The sequence below is a fragment of the Protomyctophum bolini genome, assembly GCF_963924005.1.
Source record: "Protomyctophum bolini genome assembly, chromosome: 15".
Taxonomy (NCBI): domain Eukaryota; kingdom Metazoa; phylum Chordata; class Actinopteri; order Myctophiformes; family Myctophidae; genus Protomyctophum; species Protomyctophum bolini.
This window is the reverse complement of record NC_137876.1, coordinates 34,826,158-34,845,577: the sequence shown is the minus strand read 5'-3', so window position 1 is coordinate 34,845,577 and position 19,420 is coordinate 34,826,158. Positions and strand designations below refer to the sequence as shown.

The window sequence follows — 19,420 nt, the reverse complement described above, 5'->3', positions numbered from 1 at the left end:
TACGCTTTTCTAGGTACTCAAAGTTGCTTTAGAGAAACAAAATAAAAACAACTTTAAGAAAACTAGTTCCAAACTAACACTATCCCAAACCCTAACCTCACAGTAACCTGCAGCAAGGGTGATTTGTAACCCACAGCACAGGTCGGACAATAGCAGAAACACAAAGCCATTTAGATTCAAAATCAGACCAGGATCTGATGGTCTGAGGTTGACACTAATGGGTGGACTTAATCCCCTCAAAGGCAATCACACTTTAAAGCATTGACCTACAGTAATCTCACCCCAGAGGTGACTAGATTAAGACAGACTAAATCTAAATATAAGATTTAGAAGCTTTTAGTGTTTCTAGTAAGACTAAATCTTAATTGCCCAGACTCCTCTTCAACAAAGATGGCGAAAGCAAAAAAAATTTGCTCTGTACGTATACAATAGTATGGTACAAAACACTGAAGTCCTTCAACCAGAAACCCGACCTCACAGTAACCCACAGCACGGGTGATTTGTAACCCGCAGCACAGGTCGGACTAACAGGTCTGATTTATGGGCAATACCCGGGAAGGTGTGTAGCTTTAAACGTGGTGAGGATTGGGACAGCTCTGATGTGAGTTGGGAGTGAGTTCCACACAGTGAGGACGCGGCCACAAGCTAAAAGCTTAGTATAAACAGTAATTTCAAAACAAAGTAGTGGTAATGCATATTTAAAAAATAGTTTATTAGATAGTTATAATAAAATAGAAAATGTTAGTACTGTACAGGTACATAATGGTACACATGTGACCATTTCAGCAGTCCATCACAACAACACAGGCATATATAACACTCACAAGGCACAGAAAATAAAAAAGTGACCAGGATAGTAGATAGGTTAAATACAATCTGTTTTCCAGTGTAGACACTATGCTCATAAAATAACTGCTTATCTGACCACCATCTACTGCTGAAATGAACCTATAGGTACGACTGGTACGTGGCAACAAATTGGGGAAATAATACCATGATTTAGTTGCTCTGTTGAAGGACTGAGAGATCGTTTTGAAATCCGCAGAAAGTTAATATACCTTAAAGATCATCAGTGTTAATTTATCTCAGAGGACGACTTCACCACTTTTCAACCGATCTTCATATAAATTGTCCTCCCTAATGATAATGATCATGATAAAATAGCACAATGTTTTTCTACTCTGTGTCTCATAGGAGGGCTGTGGGCAGTTCAGAAACCGTCCACCAGTGACCTCATCGATGGGGAATCCAAGCTAATAGAGCGTCGCAGTCCCACCCCCTTTCAGAACGACGAGTGGCCCAGGAAATGAATCGCAATGCATTTTGCCCATAGGCTTTTCTTAAAGTATTTATTTAAAGACGGTTACGCCGCGGACTCTTCTTTCTTCTTTCTAATGATTTGATCGGCCCAAAATATTGTGTTCATTGTCATGATTTGTCACGATCCGAGTGACTGCGATGCTCTATAGACTGTAGGTTTTCTATTCCTGAAAAGTTGCAATGTGAAAATGGAAGCCTTCGTTTTCACGATAATAAAAATCTAAATATATATATTTTTTAAAATCTTCTAAAGAACGATGATGTCACTGGTGGACAGGTTTCTGAACTGCCCACAGCCCTCCTATGAGACACAGACCAAGTAGGAAAAGTGGTGAAGTGTTTAAGTGTTAGTTTATCACAGGATTTTACTGTGATAAAATAACTTTGGCAGTTTACTCATAGTTTGACATTGGAAAATGACTATCAAGTAGCTTAAAACTATTTGTATATAAAGACAACACAGAGTTAAAACAAACATAGCAAAAGATTATAAAGGTTACACACTGTCAAATATTGAACACACTCAACTTATATAAATGCTACAGGTATACACAATATACTCAACACACACACATTACCACAACATTCATGGAGACGTTTCGTGCACACACACACACACACACACACACAGACGCTTGATTTATACTTGGCTGTGTGGTGCTGTGTCACGCAAACAATAACTGTTCTACATCTATATCTCAGCATGACAAGTTGTGAGCTTGTAGATCTGCCATTTTCCGTGTGAGACACGGGTATAGCCTTGATTATTTGAGCCTTGTTACCTGTAAAACTGTTCTGAGGCTATCTTCAGGGATGGCGTATGTCCCGATTGAAGGCTACTGGTTATTGTCTTTATGCATCTACAAGTTATCGTAGATTTAGTGGTGCACATAGTCGGTGCGTTGTCATATAGCTGTTCTTAGTAGTAATGTGTTCATGCATTGTAGTTGTAGTGGTTTCCTTGTTGTGAGTCAGGGGCCTGCGGGGTGGGTTTACGTTCCAGGTGTTCATTCTCGGCCGGGTCTTCTCGTGTACAGTGAAGGGGCCGCTGCTTAAAGAAGTCTGAGACATATCGGACCTGAGAGGAGTAACAACACGATAGCAGTGACCACGGTCATTAAAGAAGGAATCCATAATCACACATGTCATGGTGCTTATAGGGCCAGGTATTTTCGGTTCGGGTGGACTAGTTTAAGACTTCTAAAGAATCTAATTTAAATCACATTGAGGGTCCTCTAAAGTCTAAACCAATGTTTCCAGTGGGTCGGGAGTCGGGACCCATATATATATATATATATATATATATATATATATATATATATATATATATATATATATATATATATATTAACTTCAATAGCATTCTATGTAGTATTTTATGTATAACATAGCACTAATACATATGTATGCATAGTTTCATTATATAGATATTCCACTGTTACGTTCTTAGCTTAACGTATGGTTCATGATAACTACTTTTGTATGATATATTGCCATGCTTTTTTGTTCTTTCTTAATGTAAATTGCTCTGGATGAAGAGTGTCTGCTAAATGCCTAAATTGTAAATTGTATATTAAATCAAAATATTTAAAAATAAATGTAACTAAGAAAATCACAACTTTTCATCAATTAAAAAACAATTCTAAAGTATTTGATAAATAAAATGAAAAATCAAATAACCTCCATAGCTGTAGGGGGGGGGGGGGGGGGTTACAATTTCTACACAACTCATTTCCGCCATAGCCAACTCATGTCCTGATGGCTATATCCCATGGCCAGGACTGAAACAAGCCTGGGTAGGCAACCCAGCCTGGCAGAGATCTGTGTTCTGAGGAGCACATTCTAGGTTTTATTAGTTTCACTATTCGATTTTTATTATACTATGGCGGTTATGTGTCAGGGGCAAGATTTAACAAGTTCAGAATACGTGTTGTGTAATACACCACAGGCATGTAGACTAACACATTGACTGCCAGCATTGTTTCAGTGAGGAGCCTTATTCAAGGGGCAAAAATTACCCTGGGCCTTAACTGAAGTTAGCTTACGGATAAGCAATCCTATCGTGGGACGATCGCGGACCACCCGAGGCATGAATTTAGTTTCCTCCTCATGCTTGTTGTGTTGACAAACATTCACAAACATTATTTGTATGGCATTTTAGTTTTTGTTTATGTACATAACATATAGTTTCAGTTAGTTTTTAGTTTTCAGTTTTATTTATCCGTTTAACTCGTTTTAAGTATAGTTTTAGATACCGGTAACTCCAATAACCATTTTTGTCTACAAGCACAATAAAATGCCTTTACATGTTACAATATTCTATCTACCGGTAAATTAATTTGAAATAAATTACTCAAAAACCCCTATATTTACAACCCCATACTCACAGTGAGCACGGCGATGAGGGCTCCTTGAAGCATTCCCACCAGCACATCGCTCCAGTGGTGTTTGTAGTCAGACACACGTGTGTATGCAACATACACAGCAAATGCAATCAGGAAGAATTGGATGGTGGGTCTGACCAGCCGTGTCCACTTGCCCTGCATGCGCGCCTGTACATACAGCTAGACATACACAAAGATGCACCCATGTTTTGAATACGGCACGTTACAAATTTAAGCAATAAGCCACGAGAGGTCTCAGGTTACCGGGTATACCCGGTAACCTGGGGCCTCGAGTTTTCTAAAACGGTTACAAACATATAGCAATATTAACCTAATAAAACAATTGAATTCACAAAAGTAGCTACGCTTTGCGCCACCAGAGCGAGCCACATCACTTCCTTGTTTTGCTCGGCAAGTAGCCCCAGTGATTGAAGGAGTGGGTTATCGGTGGAATTTACACTGGTCACGTGACGGTAACCAGCCAATCAGAATAAAGTATTGGGACTACCCGTTTTAGAACAGTCATTTTACCACCTAAACCTCAATTGTCTGGGGTCCCTTCGGGCTTTATACTAGGCAAGCTCTTTTTCCCCCTTACATCGCTGAAAATAGCCAACCTACAACCTCGCAATGCGATGCGATGTTGTAGATATGCTATTCTCCCCAAATGCTTGCATTCGAATAGGGATGCTAGGGTTCAAGTGGTTAAAACAAAGTAAAAACAAACATAAAAGGGCATTTATTTATTAGACACGACTATTATTAGGACAGAGAAGAGAGACAGGAAACATGGCATAGACACACTGAATAAAATCCATAACAGCATAATGTGTTTTAAATGCCAAAATGATGTGACACTTACCGACAGAAAGAGCATGCAGTACATCCCAAATGAGGAGTGACCAGAGTAAAATGATAACCTAGGAAGGAAGGTAGAGATGAGACCACACATTATCTTTACAGTAACAGAACACGTACATAACAGTTTCTCCATGCTCTTCATTTATATAGTACTTGAATAACATTGTACTTGCTTGAGTAAAAGTTACACACTATTTCTTGTCACAGCATGTACACTAGTCATTTAGTATTTTAATATACATTTTAAGACCATTTGAACCCAATTGGGGTAACTCACATCACCATACCTAACCCCACACCCACCCTCCCGCCACACACATAGCACCCTGTCCGTCCGTGTGTGTGTGTGTGTGTGTGTGTGTGTGTGTGTGTGTGTGTGTGTCCGTCCATGAGCAGCTAATCTTCGGCATCGTTGCCCCGATAAAAACTGTACACACACACTCCCTCAATGCCAGAGCAGAACCTCTCGGCTTATTATAGCGCCACCAGCAGGTCTATTTTTGCAAAACACTTTTTTATATTACTCCTACAGATTTTGTCCTAACATCACACAAATCGTTACACATTATCTCTAGAGTCATATAATCAAGACGGATCTGTCCGATATTGCATATTCCATCAACACTGCTGGCCTACAATATCTACCGGACATGGCGGAGACATGTGGCCTTTTTCTAGTTACTATTGTTATAAAATCCAGCTATAACTCTAAAGCTTTTGAATCAATGGAGTGATGAAGTCATACCTGGACTCAGTAACATTGCGGAGGTTGCCGGTGCAGTTGATGTTCAGTGTGTATCCATTGCAAACGCTTGGAGCACACACAGCGAGGAAGTTTGGGCGGGGCCGGCCAATGGTGAACTTAGCCAGGTCAGTCAGCGACTGGCTAACGGCGGCTCCAAACAGGAAGGTGCCCACTACCTTGTAGAGCGCTGCGAGGTACCGGTTGAACTTGGAGTTGGAGCGAAGTCGCTTGGTGTACACTAGGTACGCCTCTCCCGATGTGATCTGGAGTGAATTGGAGGCCATACAGTAAGCACCAAAAATGCACATAGGAGTGGTGATAACAGATGACATTGTTGCAATCCTCAATTTCCCAACACTCAACATAGTTTCCCTAAATAATTTGACTCTTGTTCTAACCATTAGAAGCAATGTTTACCGTCTATTACAGTAGGTTTATTTTAGAGGGAATTTTTCTAATTCCAATGACCAATAATTACTTCATAACTTACTTCAGAACACCTGTTCACATCACATTCTTCCGACTTAAGAGCTACAAACATTACAAATACAAACCCTTTATAATGTAAATGACGACGCTAGGCTGAGTACACAGTAACTATGGGTCCATCATTACACTATCCTATGGTGTTGGTACTCACAATGAGTATGGAACAGCTAATGGTGACCGCTGCCATTGCCGCATGGGAGATGGTATCCCTCTTGTATGGGTAGCTGATGCTTGTGTCATCACAGTAGATTCCCCTCTGGTAGGGGCTGAACATCACAGTGAGGATGACTGACGGCAGGCCCGCTGGAGAGAGGGACGGAGAAGAACAGAACGTCAGTGGTTCAACTCAGCCACCACAGACTCCATATTGACACACAATGAGTCAATGCCATATTTACCTTAAAGTAAACATACTGTAGACACGCAGCAGCCAAATCGGTACAGCTGGCTAAAGGACTAAAAGATGTCCTCGTGAAATGAGTCAACCCAATAACAATAATTTATTTCTTGTTCTGCGAGCACGATCTGATCTAATGTGCTTCTCCAACATTCATTTGTTAGTTAGATAAGTCTGTCTGTCTGTCATGCATTAGTCCAACTGGCACAGTGTCAGCAGAATATTACTGGCACATCCACATAAGGAACAATAATAATTATAATTGGGGATCTCTGCAGCAGTAGGATGTTCTGTGAACGCCTGTGTGAAACTAGGAGGAAAGGCACTGCTGTGTAGGTATCGGCCGAGCGCGCCAGCTAGCACTAGTCTGCCACTAATGATGAATTGATGTTTGTTATCATTGTAATAGGCAACAAAGTCTTATGCACACCCGATAGGCGGGTGCGCGTAGGCAGGGCTCAAATTAATGTATTCAGAAAAATGCACAAAATGCACAAGACCCGCACACCGTCTGCACTTATGAACACTTTTATTAGGCAACGTTTCGGTCAAAGACTTTTTGTGCATTTTTCTGTTATCACTGTAAAAAATTTAAATAAAGACGATACTGAGACATACATAAATAATACCTACCACACAGACACACACACACACACACACACACACACACACACACACACACACAATAGCAGGCTACAGACCCTTTCTCAGATAAATTGGAGTAAGGCTAGTGTGGGTCGCTACAGTAGCAGTACTAGTCAGGGCAACAGTTCTATCGCCCCTTAGGAATGTGTTCAGACTCAGAGCAGTCACACTCGCATGTCACGACATGTGCCACTCTCCCACGACATAGGGGCTCAGGAAACAGCCAGACACTAGCTCAGTGAGAAAGGCTTGGCCTCTAGAAGCCCCCCCCCCCCAAAAAAGAGGAAGCTCCTGTCACCATGGATACACTGCTGGGCAGAACAGCCTTGACCTATGACCTTGGAGCAGCATTTACACTAGTCATGGGCCTGGGAGCCAAAAACTTGACCGGACGGATGTACAGCCCTCAATGTAAGACACAGACACATTACAAAATTAGATGAATGAGCTCTCTTTTTCTTCTCAATGTACACATACAGTGTGCATGCATGTCCCACCAACCACACATGTATCGTGTATATATATATATACAGTATATGCATACAAGCTTTAGTGTAAGGGTTCGGATAACCGTGTATTTATAGTGTCATCATGTGAAATTCCCTCAAACTGATCTCTCACGGAAGAGGTTCTGTTATTTCTAATTCCTCCACCCCCATCTTCTTCACATGCTTGTGAGGAGAAAGACAAATAGAGAAGGAGGGGGTGGGAGGGTCAGGCAGGGAAAGAGGATAACTTTAGAATACTTGCATAACCCTAGTTCTCCGATTAGCATGAGTGAGTGACGCAGAGGGAGCCCAGACAAAAGCTTAGGTCCAGACTGGCACAGTGGCACCAGACGAACATAAAACTGTCTCTTAAATCTGAACAGGACAATAGCCTAGCTCTACTAGCTTGATGTCAGGAACTTTCTACATTGAAGCCTTTAAATTGCTTTCCTGTTTTTAAGAACTATTTGTGGTACTGCTGTCAGTTAATGAGCTTGACATCAGAGTGTGAGATGTGTATTTTTCGGTCAGATTGTGAGTCGTGGATTTGCCACAGTGTAACGCTCAGATTGTTTCCTTCCTCAAAGAGACGTGTCACCTGCTGTGACAACACACACACACACACACACACACACACTGTGTGTAGAGTTCCATTAAGTCTGAGCTCATTGTTGAAGCTAGAATCAGGTGTGTGACCATTATGCCTCCCCACTTCCCCTCCTCCCTCTGGCCGTGGCTCAGTGTTAGTCCTCTCCGCCGACATTAAAAATTGGAAGAGGCAGAAATCCTGCTAATACTAAATTGTGGTTTCGGGTTTCAACCGCAAGCAAATCACTGAACACACAGATGCTTTTCTCTAGGGATTACACAGGATATAGTTCTCACCCATATTAGGAGGCCTAACATAGAGTTGTGTTTCTCACGGAGGCCCAAAAGCCTTCCAGACGGCTCAGAGCAATGAAAAACTATTTCATTTCTCCAATGTTTCATTCATTAGAAGGAAATCCCCCCCCCCAAAAAAAAGAGTCTTCTAGGACAGGACCCCTGCTAGACCAAGTCTTATTTAATGGCAATGTGCTGCCGAAAGTAAATATATTAGATGATGTTCCATAGCATCAAAAGAAATGGCAACAACATCAATAAAAATGCCATCATGTAGATATTTAAAGTAGGGTCAAGTGGCAAAACTTGATGTGCATAAGTGGCACGCGTCTCATTTGGGCTTTGTGTCTGTCAGGGCATTAAGTGTTATGTTTTGGTTAAAATGTTAAAGCTCTATATTGTTAAAGTGATTTATAGTGTTGTGTTATAGTGTATACTGTGAAAATAAATGACAATTTCAGTCCATCAAGAGAGTACACATTTATCAGCTTAAATGTATAGGGTTACACAGGTCCAACTTTGTCTGCTCATCGTCTCCACCAGGCCAACAGGCTTGGCAAAGACTATGTTTTGCATCCTGTACGTCTGTCCTTCAGTCATTCTGTCAGCTAATCTCCTGCAAAACTTCACTCCCACAAATGTTGTCCAAACATCAAGCCAATCGGTACACATCTCTATAGTCCAGTAATCAAGACAGGTCCGGCCTGTTTTTGAGGGGCGACAGCCCCTCCTATGTCCAGCTTTTAGTGTGCGAAACACAAACTTTGTCCTACATAAACATGAAATGCCCTTGATAATGTTTTGGCCAGTTCAGTGTGTTTGTGTAAACAAACATTGAAGACGAGGACCAGAGACATGGGCTGGTTTCAATGTGAAACCAGCCCATGTCTCTGGTCACTGTGTTCAGCCACGGTCTCCCTCCCAGCAGGTCAAGCATGCACTGGGCTCTTCTTTCAAGTTGGACCAATTAGTGTTTGTTCTGCAGGGTGCAAGGATAACATTTAGATAAGAGATGGCTTGTTTGACACAGGTCCCTGGTGGTAGGGATGTGGGCGGACCGAGGCAGGCCTTGACGCTTACACAGTACACACATACACAGATGTGCACGATTAACACACGTCCATGCTAGGACAAACGCATACGCACGCTGCCGCGCACACCATTACCATGTACAGTGCGTGTGTGTGCGCACGATTCCACAGCAGGACCTGCACGGAAGTCAATTCCGCTTTCATACTGTCCACGCTCCAGTGCCATCTCTTTTGGTGTACTCTCTGGGGGCAGAGCCCATAGATACGGTAGTTCCCATTATCTTAGTGGAGCAGCCTGTTTTTGGGCTGTATTATTCCAGAGTGCATGGTATGTTTTTATAATCCACCAGCCCCCCCCCCCCCCCCCAGAGACTGGGCTGAGCTGGTAGAGATGGAGAAATGCCATGAGACAGATCAAAGAAAATGAACACAATTAACGATAGAGCTAACGATAGATAACCAGGATTCTCTCAGATGGAACACTTGTAGAGGCGCGCGCACACACACTCTCACTCACTGGAAACAAAACAGACAGGATGGCCAGAGAACAGATAAAAGTATTGTTTTACACTTTCACAATCGTGTCTGGCACTGGCAGCAGCATTGGGTCCGATGAGAGTCCATGAGAAAATAAACACGGTGGAATTTGGGATAGGACAAAAGTACAACTTCCCCATGACCTCTGACTTGACAGGAAGTGGAACAGTTCCTGAAGTGTTTGAGATAAGACATGTGTTGGTCCAAATCGCCACCGTCATAAAGCTGCCACATCCAACAGACAGAAACAACAGCAAATAACTGTGACCCTCTCTGATCACAGCCACCCATCGCCAAGGCTGAGACCCTTTGGGAAAAAGACTATTTATACAGTAAACGGACTGCATATAGCACCTTTCTCCAAAGCGTTTTACAATATAGTTCATATTTAGCCACACGCCGATGGTAGACATGGAAAACGTGGAAGGCACCAACCTGCTCATCAGGAGCATTTGTCTTTTTCATGGACACTTCGACACACAGCCAGGAGGAGTCAGGGATTGAACCTTCCAATTCAGAGACCTCCTGAGCCACTGCCATACCAGTGTGTCTTGATCAAGGGCTCAACATGCAGCCAGGTGGTTCCTCAAACTTCATTTTAAAAGGGATAGTTCACCATTCTTTAACTTGCCGTTAATATAGTGGTTGCAACTGTATTCATTGATTGCCCAAGGTGGGAGTTCTGCTCTGGTTTAGGTGAATATTAGGTTTTCTCTGGTGAAAAGCTGGATGATGCACAATGGCAGCCCCTCAGTCAAATCATAATTCACAAATTCTAAAGTCTTAAGATTACTAAAACCATTGGTTTCTCATTTCCAAGTTTATTTTTATTTTCCTGGCCACTCTGTGGAGAAAGGAAAAAGAACAGTGTACCGGTAATTCTGCATTCCTTGGGTATTTAATTTCCATGAAGTGAACTCCACTAAGACTTGAAAGCCACGAATAAGTGAAAAAGGGGAGATAACATAAATTGGCCTCAGATCTAAATGGGTTAAGACTCAAGAGAATGATGCTCCCTATTGTCCCCTGACAGAATTATGTAAGCTGTACTGCCTCAAACACCATAGTTGTAGTTGTTGAGCACATGGTACTTTTCTCTCTCTATATATCTCTCACTCCCTCCATCTCTTTTCACACAGGAATGTAAGGGAGCAAGTCAACAACACATCCTACTTCACACTGACACATACTTGGCAGACATGGCCTGTGTGCGCGTGTGTGTGTGTGTGTGTGTGTGTGTGTGTGTGTGTGTGTGTGTGTGTGTGTGTGTGTGTGTGAGACTGCATGTACACTTCTGCACACATTTTGTCAATAAAAGAGTTGGAGAGCAGCATCTCAAACATGTCAGCTAAATGTTACAAATAGCACATAAATAACAGTCCCCTGGGACAAAGTGCAGCAGCTGGTGACATTGATACCTCATTGTGTCCCCACGTCCCTTGACTTGGTGTCCCCGGCCAGCTGTGGTGCAACAACAGTATATACACATGTGTTGAGACAACGCGAAGGCATAATCTCATGTTGTTGCTGCTGTGATTCACATGACGTGGCTGGATGCAGTAAATCAGCAGGCTTTTTACACAGTAAAATCATAAGCACTGTAACTAAATTTACATGAGTATTGTACGTTTGCAAGCTCATGATTTTCACTCCAACATTACATTTCAAAGAGAAATATTTTACTCCACTAAATAACATTTCTAGTCTCTTGAGACCCAAACGTTCAAAATATATTCGCATTATTTCAAATATAGTGAAAATAGCCGATCTACAAGCTCACAGCTTTCGTATTTACTTGAAGTGTTGGTTTAACCGCTTTTAGCTGGCACACCTGTTTCCATTTCCATGTCATTACAGGCAAATATTTAAATTAAATAAAATATATAAAAAACGACTTTTCAAATAGTTACGTCGGAGTGTAAAATGGACCAAAATGGGCTTGTTAGGGTTTATGATGACGTGAGCTTAGTTGACTAGCATATTTGGTGTTTACCAATGTCAGCATGCAGGCTGGAAGGCGTAAAAGAACAGAAAACTTTGGTTAACCTGGCTCGAGAGTCGAGAGGCCTAGAAGGAAACATTTTTCAGAAATCAAGAGTGCACTTATTTTTACACTGATGCATGTGGAGGTTTGCAATCATAGGCTTTAACAGATTTCAAAGGTGATCAGAAGTACAGAGAGTGTGTGTGTGTGTGTGTGTGTGTGTGTGTGTGTGTGTGTGTGTGTGTTGTTGACTATACATACACAAACTGGAAGGTTAAATTGGCAAACAAACCCTTCTCTAGTCTAGAGGTATATGCTGGTACTAGCACGCACCCTGACACCATCTACCTCCGTAAAATGTATCTGTAACTGCCACATATCTGTCACCCGAACAAGTCAAAACCAACAGCAGGAACTACTGAATAGTGATTGCCTGGCTTATACAATATAATTTGTGCCGATCAGGATGGGCAGCTAAGGATGCAGATATGGCAGATGTGTTTCTCAAGTACTTTTAGTTTCAGTTAGTTTGAAGTTACCCAGTTGATAAGGTTGTTGATTTTCAGATTTTTCACTACTCTTACTGTAATCAATAAGAGTGATTAAAACGCTTAGAATATAACATGGGGATAGGATTAAAAATAATGTATGCCTGCCTAGAATGGAAGGTATGTGCACAGAAGATGCCTTTTAGGCCAGTTAGAGAGTTCACTTCAATAATTATGGATACCAGAGCCTTTGAGAGAGATAATACAAACTGGGTCATCATATCAGCCTCAATACACATATTCTGTATCTGCCTTAAAAATGACATTGACCTGTTAACACTTGCAAATCTGACTTGGGTGTGGATGATGTAAATCAGTGGCGCATCTACAATAAGGCGAGGACAGGCGGACGCCTGTCCAAATCCATTTCTGCCTGGCCAAAATCCATACACCGAGGACAAAAACAAGACCTGAGAACTATTAGTGGACAGCGGATTGGCCGTTGCGTGTATAGAGCGCGACCTTCAATCACCCATTGGAATGCAAATTATGCATGCCTTTCAGCCTTTGTATCCTACTGTCTGGCAGGTATATCTCTTTGAAAACCTTTAGTGCTACTGATTGTGCGCGGGGGGATAACAATTAAAACATCTTGCCTGCCCAAAATGTAATTCCTGGAAACGCCACAGATGTAAATGACTTTGGAGCCATTGGGCTGTATTTTGTGTGTCTTAAGTACCAGGTCTTATTCCCTAACTTGAATAAACTAAAGACCTGGAGGCGTGATCAATGCTCTTTGGCCACTCAGAATAGCCAAATAGCAAAATACAGCCCATTGACTCTGGACCATGCTCTTGTGTCATAAGCCCCACCCCACCGAATATGGCATAAGCGCAAAATGGCTGCCATGTGATCATCGTCAACTGAAACGGTGTCATCGTCAAACTAAAAGATGGAAAAGGAATGGATACAGATGAATTCAGCAAGCCTGAAACAAAAAGCAGCAACAACTGTTGTCTGAGAGATTGCAGCTCTTCAATGTGTCAGAACACACGGGTAAAGGCCAACGGTTGAACTCAGTAAACAAGTGAAAACGGTTAATTACCCTATAAGGCAAGACCAGCCCTATGGGAATCACAGAGACCTGAACAGAGCACATTGTTTGTTTGCATTGGTCTTTCCGAGGCTAGCGTTGGTCTGCCCTGCATATGGTGTGTGTGGGCCTGGCTGCAACGCATCCTTCCTTTGTGTCAAAAGTCTATAAACTACTTTACGAGCAAGGGTGTAAACATGTTTCTCCGTCCTGTGTAACAAAAGTCTAAACTTTATGTACAATTGTGAAAACATGCGTGAGTGTGTGTGCGTCTGTGTGTGTAAACATTTGTTGCCTGCATTGATAACAAAGATGACAGGCGAGTGAGAGGAGGAGAGTGTGAAGAGTGAGAAGAGAGACTAGAGAGAATGAGAGAAATAATGTCAGAGAAAAAAAGTGTGAGAAACAGACACCTGGTCAAAGGAGATGGTTTGTGGGAAGAATGACGCGCAAACGCGGAAGCGAACGCAGCTCGTACATATTTGGGTTTAAGATTTATTTTTAAGTTATTATTTTTTTAAGTCTCATGTCACCATGACTCAGCCATAACCATATAAGGAGTCCCCAAAGCAGCTATACGTCCAAATATGGAGTGTGTTGCATCAATCACAAACAAATCACTCAGCTCCATATATGGGCACAAAGGGGGGACACACGCACGCACGCACAGACAGACATGATCTGCTAGGTCTCATAGTAAGTGCTCACTGTGTTCGCAATTATTGCGACTCAGGTCACATTTACTATGAAAACATACATTTTCCGTCAGTCAGTCAATCCGGCCGTCACCCCACGCCATATATGGTCATGCCTTGTGACATCATCAGGGATGGAGATCCCTGATGTCATCAATATTGGCCAGCAACTCTACATCCGACGTCAAACCCTTAGATCTCCATATATGGAGCTGACATGTTCTGACATTTCATATGTTGATCCTTCCCCATCCATCCTTCCTCTTCGATGTCTCCCTTTAGACTGATACCTGTCCATTCAAGCTCTAGACGGGCCATATATGGCCAGTACAGAATGAATTCCATATGTTGATCTGACCCCTCCCATGCCAAAGTGCCAGCACTCGCCCAGCTGTCTGCCGTCACCCAGGCGGATGTGTGCACCCGACCTCACCCTCGCTTCTTGCCCTCAGGGTGTCTTACTGGTGGTTAAAACATTGAGAGCTTCTGGTCTGCTGTCTGCACTGCACAGTGCCTGCTGTGTTGTGGGTTAGCTGTGGAAAGCCTGATCCAGTCTAAAGCCTGCCATGCACAGAGACTGTCCGAGTCTGTCTCTCTCTTTTAGGAGGCTGGGTAACCCAACATTAAGCCAAAATAACCCTGATTTTCTTCGGCCACGCGAAATAGAGTGTAGACTTACACTGATAGAGAAAATAGTATTATATGGGGACAGAGTTAAATAAAGGGCAGAGCAGTGGGGGACAAGAGGACAGCAAAAAAAAAAGACAAAAGAGAATGACAGTGTCATAGAGAGGGAGGGGATTGGAATAAAAGAATGAGTATGCTCCAGAGATCAGTTACAATTTGGAAACTCAGCACATTCCATCCATATCAATCTGCTGCCACAGTGAGGAAACCCAGAAAAAATAAACAACACACACACAAAAGTGGGGTTCAAACCCGTTTGTCCTTCACACGTACTAGGCCTACAGACTGCAGCAGATCATCAATCCCAAGGGAGACCAACAGAAAAAGTACATATGTGGGCATCATGGGACGGAAAATCCTACCCAGTTTAACCCTGGTGTCCCAATTCCGGAATGTTATTATAGGTCAAAATAAAAAATACCATAAAAAAGTTAACTGAAATGACGGGACGTGTGTAATCCTGTACAATGTCTGACTCACGTTTTATTTTCTCTAGTCATATGTACCAATCAAACAAGAAGTGACATCACAATATGACTGAGGGGATCAAATTAAAACTAATTACAAAAACATTTTTGGGAATCTTGATTCTTTAGTTCATAAAACAAATTTCTGTGTGGATTTTCTTCACATGGGTTTCCTCGAGTCATGTGCTCAAGTTTCCTATACGGAACGTTGATTGGGTCATAATAATAATAATAATCTTGATTTCCCCCGTTGTTATGGCTTTTTTATTACGATATGTGCTAGGGATAGAGACAAATTATGACCCAGGCGGGTTACCATACATACTACACTGAAAGGCATTCGTGTTAGGGACATACAGCATTATATCAGCGATTCTCAAAGCCATGAGGATATTGGATGATGATTGGTGATGTGTACATTATATTTATATTCTCATTGTAAATGAACTCAATCGATTTTTTTTATGAACAGGATACGTTTCAATAATTTCACCCTGGATCCCACAGAGATTGGGACTTTTGGTATTCATGTCCACATGAACTCTTTTCATGTGCGGAAGTGGACGAATGCAAACATGTGCATGCGTGCCCACATATAGTTACGGTAGAGGTTAAAAGGAAAGGGTAACCATTATCATTCCTCCCTGTCACTCACCAGGTGGCTCCACAACTGATGTGCATGCACACCAGACGCACACAGAAAAATGGTACCTCCTTTCTGGGAGACCTTCCACAGTTTTCTAAACACAGGTAGGCTACTGTAGAGAATCTGTCTCTCTCACAATTCAAGTTGGTGAGAATGTTATGTTATACCAACCTGCATTAATTATAACTATTAAAGCACACTAAATGCCAAACAATAGCTGCTCACTTCAAAAAATGTGAGATAGATAGATAGATAGGCTAATAATAATTTGCACTTGTTTTTGTTTTTTCACATTTGCCATATGTGTCTGAACAAATCGGCTTTTTGTGGAAACATGAAATGCCATTGACAATGAAAGGAAATTTTACGTAATATGTAGACGAGCAAATCGGCTATTTTGACCAGAATGAGATGATGTATGATCACTATGATGATAAGAGCGCCCCTCACTTCACACAGGTGTGATTTTTTTAATCCTTACCACCTCTACTATCACTCACATTGTGTGGATAGAAGGTACAAGATGTATAAAGACTTTGTCCATCCCAAAGCAAGTCCTAAACATGCAGTTTTTCAACTCCTGGGCAAGTTAGAACAGATCAGTAATGACAATACGACACACACACTAAGCGCCACAGGGTACATGTCATTATGCAAAAGAGTTCACGAGAACAATGTAAAAGAGGCCATGAGGACAATGTCTGGACGGTTTATACATTGCTGTAGCCTACGACTTCCTTTGACCAAATACATAACCGCCAGATATATAGACAGACAGGATCCGACAGAGATAGGCACTTAATTTAGGCTAGGCTTTAGGTAAAGTTCCTCACACAACTCAGTTGTTCACAAGATAAATTAGCAATGTATGAACGCTTTTTCATATTGCCAAATAACTTTAAATAAAAAAAGATGCGTCATCTGGCTGAAGTGCATCTTCTTCACTTCTGCTCCTTGATGACATAAGCATACTCAGTCACAGATCATTAATAATGATGATGATGATCAATAACATTCTTACCACAGCTCTGGGTGTGAACGGGTGAACACATGCATGTCACTCACTCGATTTGGTTGTTGGGAAAGACGGCCTGTTTTAACAAGACATGAGCAATGCAGCTGACTGACACCCAAATTGACCCAATATGTTACTAGCTAATCACGGCCACGTTTAACTATCATAAATATGATATATTATGTGCTGGTCCCAGACTCCCATAGCAAAGCAGTAGCGGCGGCTCTTTTCCACGTGGAAAGCCCAAGCATTATCTATTATTGCCAGGTGCAGGCGGTGGCTTGAGTCACTTTTGGAACGGTTGCAACCACAGTTAGTATATAACCCATACAGCAACAGCACTGACATAGGCTAAATCCGAGTAAATCGTCTGTCTGCAAGGAATTTGCAGTTTGTAAGTTTCCTAGATTGACGTTGCCATACAAAATGCATAGCAAATGTCTAATAATTTCTAAGCATTGTCACGCATGTTGGTAAAGCGATAATATAGCGAGATGACACGCATCACATCTCAGCCATGTTGATAGAAGGAGAAAAGGGTTGCTTCACTTACCAACGAGGACACAAAGAACATCCACTACAATCAACATATTCTTCTTTCCCTGCTCTGTCATGGTTCATGTGTTCCCGTTTTCACTTTCATAAATAAATCGCAATTAAAAAAGGATCTGCAGTGACAGTCTAACATGTAGCCTACATAACAAACCAAATTTGAACGAGGTGGAAAAGAAATACAAAGTCAGAGTAACCCGATTTGCTCGTTCTTCCGGCTCCACTGCTCTACCTGTGCTACTGTTTACTTTACTATTCTATTCTTATAGGTGAGCAGTAGGGGACGCGCTTCCCTCACAGCAGCAACACGCAGCGGCGACCTGCTTCACGCACAGAAATGTGGTGGTGGTTCAGACATGGGCCGTGGCCGCACATTTTAGACTCTCCCCCCGGGCCCCCACCCACGTTTGACAGATCCTTTAAGCTTCCAGAGAGAGATCCCTCCTACTACTCCCTGAAGAGGAGTTGTCAGAGATTAGGTAAACCACCGCCGAAAAGAAGAAGAGTTGTCTCCTGCGAGTTATAGCTCATTGGATGAGAGTCGGATGACAAAGTCTGGTTCCAACTTCCAAGCTTTCCAACATAAAGTAGTAGGCCTATTTATAGCCTATGTGCCAAACACAACAATCAATCGTTTGATTGATTATTTTAAATCTTTGACAAAATGCTAAATACAAATTGACAAATTGCATAAACACATATGCAACAGTCTGACTCTGTAGGTAGGCCTATATTCGTAGAAGTATAGGACAATCAGTCAAATCCAGAGGTTTTGTGTTCCTTTGTGTGTGACCTAGATGCACTCCATAACAAGGCACACAGTGAAACTCTAGAGAGATGCCCCCTCAGCCATCTGGCCCTGGAACTCCGGGCACAAACACAAACAGAGCCACGAGATAGAAAACCCATTGGACTAAACCAAATTATAAAACAGCAAAAGGAAAACTATCTGACACATTGGAAAGAAGCAACACAAAAGCAGAGTAAACTAGAATGCTATCTGGCCCTAAACAGAGAATACACAGTGGCAGAATACCTGAGCACCGTGACCAACCCAAAACAAAGAAAAATCTTAACTAGGTACAGACTCAGTGAGCACAGTCTCGCAATCGAGAAAGGCCGTCATAGGCAGACCTGTATCCCGAGAGAAGACAGACTATGCACCCACTGCACACAAAATGAAGTGGAAACCGAGCTACACTTCCTAACCATCTGTCCATTGTACCAAGACATCAGAGACACATACTTCCCACAGATTACAACCACACACAGAGATTTTGAAAACATGACCAATGACAAAAACCTCCCATATCTGCTGGGCGAAGTACAACAATGTGCAAACACAGCAGCAAGATTTGTGAGTTGCTGTGATAGGAGAAGGATATCAAATGGAACACAACCACCCTAAAGACTAATCATTGTGTATATTCCTGCACTATACCTGCATTGAGTGACCTTGGTACATAGAATTTGATCTATTGAAGATTCTGACCTTCAAATGTACATCATTTTTGTTTTGATTGTATTGCTGTATTGTTGTATTGTTCTTTCTGCTTTGGCAATGTAAACGTACGTTTTCTCATGCCAATATTTGAATTGAATTGAATTGTGTGTGTGTGTGTGTGTGTGTGTGTAAACTGCTAAAGGATAAAAGCAGAAAAAGCACTAAGACTTAATTGTTTACATCAGGGTCCTCCATTTTCAATAAATCTAATATTTACACTAGCCTTCATTGAATATTGTAGCCTATAGGCCTACAATCAGTAAAGTAAAAACAGTCCACTTTAATGGACAGATGACACATTATCATCTAAATAGTTTATAAATTAAGCCCTTGTGACCTGTGTGTTTAACGCATAAGACTACCAGTCTGCAGCTTCCACTGATAATAATTTAACAAGTACATGAGGAAGGTTTTGTGGTTCTCCCGGTTTCAGGTATATAATCCTGCCTTTGCCTTCCTCTTGTACCTCCACTTTACTGCCTCCCTCCCTGCCATCTTTTTGAGTTACAA

The 19,420-nt window shown here is 41.9% G+C and overlaps 1 protein-coding gene across 1 annotated transcript; it reads right to left on the bottom strand.

Annotated features, from left to right (window-relative positions):
* Positions 1-685: 685 nt before the first annotated feature.
* On the bottom strand, positions 686-17,770 carry LOC308329069 (phospholipid phosphatase 2-like). The gene is made up of 6 exons (XM_080783266.1): positions 17,408-17,770; positions 5,951-6,102; positions 5,311-5,573; positions 4,567-4,624; positions 3,708-3,884; positions 686-2,398 (listed from the first exon to the last, which is right to left on the bottom strand). The coding sequence occupies exons 1-6, from the start codon at positions 17,466-17,468 to the stop codon at positions 2,255-2,257; spliced, it is 855 nt and encodes a 284-aa protein (XP_080639392.1). The 5' UTR covers positions 17,469-17,770; the 3' UTR covers positions 686-2,254.
* Positions 17,771-19,420: the final 1,650 nt, after the last annotated feature.

Bases quoted from the DNA above. Each gene is read 5' to 3' on its own strand.
- LOC308329069 (XM_080783266.1), bottom strand. From the start codon at position 17,468: ATGACAGAGCAGGGAAAGAAGAATATGTTGATTGTAGTGGATGTTCTT. The intron at 3,885-4,566 runs GTAAGTGTCACA...GTGTATGTCTAG, and splicing joins ACTGCATGCTCTTTCTGTCG to CTGTATGTACAGGCGCGCAT. The intron at 2,399-3,707 runs GTGAGTATGGGG...TACTCCTCTCAG, and splicing joins CCCTCATCGCCGTGCTCACT to GTCCGATATGTCTCAGACTT.